This window comes from Corvus cornix, chromosome 12 (assembly GCF_000738735.6).
Source record: "Corvus cornix cornix isolate S_Up_H32 chromosome 12, ASM73873v5, whole genome shotgun sequence".
In the NCBI taxonomy this organism is placed as follows: Eukaryota; Metazoa; Chordata; class Aves; order Passeriformes; family Corvidae; genus Corvus; species Corvus cornix.
Window position 1 is genome coordinate 3,752,726 of NC_046342.1, and position 7,938 is coordinate 3,760,663.

Consider the following 7,938-nt stretch of genomic DNA (forward strand, 5'->3'; position numbering starts at 1 on the left):
CAGCCGCGCGGCCCCGCGCCGTTTAAACGCGACCGCGAGTGCGCCGCTTCCGGCCCGCCCCGGAAGTGACCTCAGGGGCTCCCGCTCCGGGGCCAAGGGCGGGGCTGGGCTGAGGGGGCGGGGCCGGACCGGGCGGGGCGTGAGGGAGCCGCGCCCCCGGGCCCCGCCGGCGCCGCACGGAGCCCAGCGATGGCACCCGGCATCCCTCCCGGGGACAAGCGCTCACGGGGTCCTGCTGCCTTCGCCGCCCGGGCAGCGGTGCCGCTTCCAGTCCCTCCCGTGCTGCCGGCACGCGTGGCAGACCCCCGGCCCCACAGAGAGACTGGGCAGGCGGCGCTGGTGCTGTCTCAGTTTGTCCTCAGCGGGGTCTTTATTTGCCAGAGAGACAGCGGCGGGGCGCGGGGCGGCGGCGGCAGCCGCGGGCAGAGCCGGCCCTGCAGGCATGCAGCTGCGAGGGGGGAAGCGGGGACCGGGGAGGGGGCACGGGGGGGGCAGTGGGAGTCCTCCAGGCACAACGCGTGGGGAGCCGTGTGGCTGCCCCCGGGTCCCCGTGTCCCCCCCGGGGGTGCCGGGACGAAGAGGGGGTCTCCGGGACGGCCCCCGCTCCGTCCCGCGCGGCCCCTCCTGCGGTCCCACACATGCACGCGTGTCCCGGGGGGCCCCGCGGCGCCCACCCCCCCCAGCGCTGCGGGGCGTGCGGCCGGGGCGGGCTGCTCCGCGTCTCTGGGCATCCCCGGGGGAGGGGACGGCGGCGGGGGACAGACTGAGAGAGCTGGGAGGACATGGGGGAACGGGCGCCATGCAGGGCTCTGCCCCGCGGCCGGCTCTCCGGCGGGGCACGTAGAAAAGGGGGCGCAGGCGGGGGAGGGGGGGCCATGCCGGGGCTATGTACAGGGGCGCGGGGGCCGCTCAGCCGCTCTGCTCGCTGGGGGGCTCGGCGGTGGCCCCGGCCTCGTTACACGTGGTGGCGGGCTCCGTGCCGGGAGCCGGGGGCTGCGCGGCGGCTGGCGGCGTGCCGGGGCTGCGGGCTCCGGGGCGGTGGCGGCGGGGGCTGCGGGCTCCGTGGCGGGGACCGGGGCCGGGGCCGTGGCCGTGGCCGTGGCCGTGTCGGTGGCAGGCTCTGTGGCCGCGGGCTCCGTGGCCGCCGGGGCCGCGGCCGGGGTCGCTGCCGGGGCCGGGGTCGCTGCAGGGGCCGGAGCCGCTGCCGGGGCTGGAGCTGCTGCCGGGGCCGCGGCCGGAGTCGCTGCCGGGGCCGTCGCCGTCGCCGTCTCCGTCTGCTCGGGCGCCCGCAGGCGTTTCATGAGCGTGGTCACTCGCACGGCTTTCTGCGGGGGAGAGGCGGGGGGGCGTGGGGCTGGCGGAAGGGCAGGGACTGGCAGCCCCACCAGGATCACAGCCCCGTGCTGGGGGACCGGGCTCGGCTAAGAGGGGACACTGAGGCACGGCACACCCACACCCACCTTCCACTTGGCCCGGGCGAAGTTCTTCTCGATCTGGGCACAGACGCCATCCTTGATGTTCTTGTCAGAGGCGGCATTCCCAGAGATCCTGGGGAGGCAGGGAGGGGTGAGCAGCCCCCACCAGCCCCCCCGGCTCCCCATCTGACCCTGCTGCTGCTCACCACTCATGGGAGATGGCCTCCTCTGCTGTGATCCTCTGGTCCTGCTCCACCTCCATCAGGCGTGTCACCAGCTCCTTAGCTGGGGGCACAGGGGGAGAAGTCAGTGTTGGTGGGGGACAACATGGGACCCCACGTAGCCCCCAGTGTGGGGCTCACCCGCCTGCGAGATGTCATCCCAGTATGGTGGGTCAAACTCATAGTCCCCAGCCAGGATTTTGCGGAAGAGGTTCTTGTCGTGGTTCTCATAGTCATCCTCGTCTGCCTCCTCGTAGAAAGGGGGGTTTCCCGAGAGGCTGGGGAATGTGGTGGGGGGCTCAGCCCGGCCCCAGCCCCAGCCCCAGCCCTGAGCCCTTGTAGCTATCCTGACCCTCACCCCACACTCACAGGATGTACATGATGACACCGATGGCCCAGCAGTCCACCGGCCGCCCGTACCGCTGCCGTCCCACCACCTCCGGAGCTGTGAGAGACAGAAGAGCAACCATCCCCCGGGGTCCCCAGCCCCCGGGCTCTTGGCCCTGGGGTGATGGTGAGCAGGAGGGACGCACTGGAAGCACCTAGGCAACACCCCCCAAGGTGATGAGGAGTGGGAGAGGCCCACTGGAAGCACCCAGGATCAGCCCCCAGGGTGATGGGGAATGGGAGGTACAGCAGCAGGTAGTAAGGAGTGGATGGTAAGGAGTAGCAGGGACCTGCTGGGACCCAGCACTGCCCACCCCTGCATGCCCACCTGGCTGGCTCTCACCCACCCAGGTACTCAGGGGTGCCACAGGGTTCCTTAATGAGCCCGTTCTCCAGCTTGGCCAGGTGGAAGTCACTGATGACGATCTTGGAGTTCTTCAGGCGATTATAGTACACCAGGTTCTCCAGCTGCCAGTGCAGGGACTGTGAGTGCCAGGACGGGGGGCATCGCAGCACCCATGGGTGCTCCTAGCCCCCTGCCACCCACCTTGAGGTTTCTGTGGACAATCTTGAGTGAGTGCAGGTAGGCAACAGCCTCCAGCACCTGCCGGATGACATTGCTGGTGTCCTTCTCCGAGTAGTAGCCCTGGTCCAGGATCCAGTCGAAGACCTCCCGGCCAGTGGCCCTGCAGACAGCAGCTCTGCTGAGACCCACCCACCCGGGTGGGGCCACCCCACACCCTCCTGCATCTCCCAAACTTACAGTTCCAGGAAGATGAAATACTCTTTGCGGGTGATGTAGACGTCCACCAGCTGTAGGATGTTGGGGTGCTTTACCCTGCAGAGAGACAGGGGCATGGGTGGGAGTTCCCAGTTTGCCGAGTAGCACAGGATCCCCTCCAGCCCCAGCACTCACATTTTGAGGATGATGATCTCGTTTTTGGCTGCCTTCCGCACTTTCCGCCCATCCCGCTTCAGAAACTTCTTGCAGGTGTACAACTTCCCCGTCGTCTTCTCCTTGGCCCGGAAGATTTCACAGAACTCCTCCCTGCAAGGGTACCCCCAGACATCACCCCCTTCCTGGGGACCACTGAGACTGGGGGTGCTTGGGTGGTCCCTGGGCCTGCCAGCATTCCCCCAGATCCCAGCAGTCAGGGGAGATGCCACAGAAGTGGGAGAAAGCTGTGGCTCAAAACCACTTTAGAGGGGAAGGAAAAAACAGCAGCGAGAAGCAACTGATAGGGAAGAAGCAAATAGATAGGGAAGGGGGAAAATTTGCTGGTTAAAAACCCCCATCCTCAGGACAGTAGGGGTAAGAGCCACTGCAAAGCCACTCATGCCGAGGTGGAACAGCAGCACACCCGACATTAACATCAGCGCAGCGGTTGGGGAGAAAGAAGGGGAGATGTGCTGGTAGCTGCAGTATTTCTGTTCTATTATTAATGGTGCTTGAGCCATCGGCCAGGCTGGAGCTGCAGGGGAGCCCCCGGGGGCACTTGGCACTGCTCCAGCAAAGCCGTTGGCTTTCCAATCCCCCCCGGCTGCGCCGAAATCCTTGTGGCCACTGCCCTGGGTGGAGGGGAGCAGTGAAGTGACCTGCGGGCTTTGGGACAAGTTGCCCAGACAATAAAGATCTGAGAGCACCAAGGTCCCCACTGCCACCCAGTGTGACCCTGCCAGGCGCGACCTGTGGCCAAGCAGGTGTTTTGGAAGTTGATGAAAAAAATTCTGGTGCATATTTTGCAGTCAAGCTGCTCTCAATGGGTGTGAGGGCTTAATTTTTTGGAGTGCATCCTAACAGGTTCCCCAGCACAGCAATAACAGCTGGGGGGAAGCAGCAGAGCTCCACTGCCCCCCAAGTGACATCTGCCTTTCCTTCACTGTAGCAGAGCCCTCCTGCTTCACAAAGTGCTCAGGGGAGCCAGGATCGTGTGGAATTGCTGCAATCCCTGCAAATCTTGAGGGGAGGAGGGAGGGATACAGGGAGCTGCCCAGCTGCAGCCAGCAGCAGTGGGAATGCTCACTGCCCTCCTCAGAGCTAGCTGTGAATATCCCCCATGCACCCATGATCAAGAGGGACTAATTAGGGTACAGCCACCCCAAAATACACCCTGCAATCCCAGCCCAGCTGGGAACCAGCACCCCAAGAGCCCCCGCAGGCAGTGTTGTGCCACTCCTCAGCACCCCAAGAGCCCCACACAGGTGGCTGGGGTTCCCCAGGGCATCCGTGGGGCCGTGGAGGGACCAACTCACGTTTTGATGACCTGGCCCAGGTCATATCTGTCGGTCACCTCAGACGGCTGGTTATAATCTTTCTTGTCTCCCAGCGTCACGCAGCCAAACGGCATCGCAGGGCCCGGTGCTGGCAGGGCAGGGAGAGGCAGTGAGTGCCCCGGCACTGCCAGCCCCCCTAGAGCCACAGCAGACCCTCCCGAGCTGTGCTAATTAACGTGGAACCTGAGCACAGCAGCGCTCCTGCTCTGCAGCTGCCACAAGCCGCCATGTGCCCAGCCCCACCGATGTGCATCCATCCCCGTGGCATCCAGCCTCTCTGCCTGGGCTCAGGCTGCCAGCACAGCCACAAACTGGCCCCTCTGGCCCCTGTTTGTAGATTATTAATGATTAATTAGCAGTCAGGGTTAGCACAGTGCCTGAAGCACCCACTGGGGAGGCAAGCGGAGGTGAACAGATCCTTTCCTGTTTCTCAGCCCAGTTTTGCCCACGGTAACATTTCAACAGACGGGGCCTCCCCAGGCAGAGATTGTCACACGTTGTCACATGTGCAGTGGGTTACACCAGTTTCAGCTTCCCATCCCTAAGCAGCCCTGACTGTGGCACCAGGCAGGTGGCACTGCAGCTTGGAGGTGCCAGTCCTCCTGCCACTGGCAGCGGTCAGGACACTTGGCACACACCAGCTTCTCCAACCCTATAGGAAGGATGCTTTGCCCCTTGCTTCCCTGTTGGGAATCCTTCAAAACCAGATCCTTCCTGGAAGCTTCCCAGAAAAAAAAATTGGTCACATAAAGTGATTATTTTCCCTTTCCCACCATGCTACCAGGAGGAAGTTTCAGCTGACATTATTTTTTGATGGCTCAGAAGATGACAGAGCTGCCTGGGGCCCCCCAGCCCTCTCGGATGGGCCTGAGCGGGACCTTGTGATGGGAGGCTGGCACAATGCTGGAGGCACCCATTGCCCAGTGCTAAAGCTCCCCAAACACCACGCTGTGCTGTGTGGGCCTGGCTGGGCCGTACTGGCAGCACCCAGGGCCCGGTGGTGAGGGCTGCGGGCAGGATGGCTGCGGGATGCGGGATGCGGGAGCCGGCATCGCGGGTACCCAAGCGCCGAGCCTGTTGCTATGGCAATGGGAGCTGAAGATGCAGAAAGCGGCACATCCTTTGGAGGGGGCAGGGACGGGCAGCACCCGGCAGCACCCAGCAGCACCCGACCCACCTGCAGGTGCACAGCCCCATCCCTGCTGTGCGGGCCCTGGGAGGAAGGCGTGCTGCCTGCAGCACCCAGGGCATGCACCTAAGAGCTCCCTGGGGTGATTGACCCAAACCTGGGTGGGACGTGAGTGCCGTGAGCCAGGGAATAGGGGGATACTCCTTCCTGCCTCCATCCTTTGGGGTTGACCTGCCTCTGTGCCTGCTGGAGCAATGCCCGTAGGATGGGTGCTCCCATCTCGCAAGGCACCCAGGCACCATCCTGCCAGGAAAGCCTGCACCGGGTAGGAGCACCTGCCCTCATCCTGCTCAGTGTGCACGAAGTCCCAAAAGAGAAGCAGAGCACCCATGGGACACCACTGTTTGTGCCCCAGATTGGGTGAGGCTTTCCAGCCTACACTTGACTCATCCCAGCAGCTTTCCCAGCAAACGTGTCCTGCCTGGCACCTCTGTGTCCCCATGCCACACGACACCGGCTCTGCCGTGCCACTATACCTGGCCAAGGCGAATGAGGGCTGTCCTCGCAGCTGCTGGTGTGGCGATGGGCTCAGCGCCACAGACCATCAGGGGTAGGGCTGGCCTGCGGGTGGGCAGGCAGGCTGCCAGCACTGGCGGCATGGTGCCAGGATTAGCCGGGAAGGGGACCCGGGTGGGATGATATATCGGGATTTTATTGCTGTCTCTGGGAGCACTCAGCTAATCTGCGCTCATAAAATTAGTTCCCGTTGGTTTAGTGGGGACCCATCCTGCTAGGGCTGAGCGTTGCCACCCTCCCCTGCCCCAGGCTGTCTTTGGGGGGCTCAGCACACCTGGGATACCCTGCAAGGGAGGCTGGCACCCAGCCCAACATCGGGGTCAGCACCTGCACCCCACAGGTGAGAGCACCCCCACTGGGGCAGGGGCACCCAGGCAAGAGGTGGGCGAAGGGATGAGTGCTCCCTCCCCGGGGTGCCGGGGGGAAGGCTCGGTGCTGCGCTGGCACCCGCACGCAGCCAGCACCCCCCTCCAAGTGTCTAATTTGGGAGCAGAAGCAACAGCGGGTGTAAGACAATAGCGGGGAAGTGGGTGGCCGGGTGGGGATGGCACGGAGGGATGACGCAGCCGTGCAGCCCTCGCCAGCGGGGCCCCCCAACCCCCCGACCCCCAGCTCTGCCCCACGGTGTGAGGTGCCACCAGCTGTATTTCATCTCCAGCCCCGCTTCCACCTGCAGCTGCCCTGGACATGTCCGTGGGGGGTTCCCCCCTGCCATCCTGCCCCCGCGTCCCGGGGGAAGGATGTACCGGGGAGAGGCAGAAAACGCAGCCGGGCTAAGACGGACCGAAATATTGCTAGTGCCCGCAGCGGGCAGGCAGCGGGAGGCGGAAGGGAGGCGGAGGGGCCGGCCGGCCCAGCGCTGCCCGCGGAGCTCCCGGGCTGGGGCTGAAACAGGGCTGGGGAAGTCCCACCGCCCCCGGGCCGGGGCGTGCGGAGGGACAGCCCGGGCCGCGCACCGCAGGGAGGTCTGCGTTTGGCCGGCTCGGAGCGCTGCGGCAGCGGGAAGGGAGCGGACTGCGGGAGAGAGAGGTGCGGGGTCCGGGAAGGGATGCTCGGCGGCGGGGGCACGGGGAGAGGCTCCTCGGCAGCATCCCCTGCCGCGATACCGGCCCGGTTCTCCGGGCTCTGCGCGGAGACGGGGGCGGCACCGGGGCAGCAGCGGCCCGGGGGGGCGAGCGGGGAGGCGCGGGGGGAGCCGGGCTCCGGCAGCTCGCCGTGCCCGCGGCGCCCGTCGGGGCTCGGGGTCTGGGGGACGCGGGGTGCCCGTGGGGGCAGTGCGGCGGCGGGCAGCCGTCGGGGCGCGCACGCACCGGACAGGGATACGCGCGGCCCCGTCGGGACGTCCCGAGCCACCGGGGGCGGGAGGAGAGTTGGGGGCAGCCCCGGGCCAGACGGTGACAGATGCCAGCAACGCCCCCCCCCGCCGGGCCCGGCCCCCCTCGCCCCCGGTCCGGCGCGGCGCGGCGCTCACCTGCACGCCTCTCCGACCGCAACGGGGGGCCGCGGCCCGGGGCCGCCGCTCGGGGGGAGCGCGCCCCTCCCGCCCGCCCTCCCGCGCCGGGCCGGGGCCGAGCCGGGCCGATCCCAGCCGATCCCAGCCGATCCCAGCGCTCCCAGCCGATCCCAGCCGAGCCGTCGGTCCGTCGCGGCGCGGCCCCGCGCGCCCGGCGCGGCAAGTTGGGGGGGCGGGACCGTGGGGCCACGCCCCCTGCACGCCCCGCCCCTCCCCTGACGTCACCGCCAAACTTCGCGCCCCGCCCGTGGGGACGGGGTCACGCGTGGCGCTGGGACCCGCCGGCATCGCGGGGGGCGAGGCGGGCGGGTCCCCGGGACACTGTCACCGGGCTGGGACACCGCCACGCCCCGGGGAGCGGGCCCCCATGGGACCAGAGACCCCATGGGACCTCACACTGTACCCTCTGGGGTGGTCCAGATC

The 7,938-nt window shown here is 66.8% G+C and overlaps 1 protein-coding gene across 1 annotated transcript; it reads right to left on the minus strand.

Annotated features, from left to right (window-relative positions):
* Positions 1 to 337: 337 nt before the first annotated feature.
* On the minus strand, positions 338 to 7,577 carry CAMKV (CaM kinase like vesicle associated). The gene is given in 12 exon segments (XM_039559191.1): positions 338 to 1,022; positions 1,025 to 1,325; positions 1,461 to 1,548; positions 1,622 to 1,700; positions 1,778 to 1,914; positions 2,006 to 2,081; positions 2,371 to 2,491; positions 2,571 to 2,709; positions 2,787 to 2,861; positions 2,940 to 3,071; positions 4,277 to 4,385; positions 7,474 to 7,577. Coding segments are annotated over 11 exon segments (1,356 nt in total). The 5' UTR covers positions 4,372 to 4,385; positions 7,474 to 7,577; the 3' UTR covers positions 338 to 909.
* Positions 7,578 to 7,938: the final 361 nt, after the last annotated feature.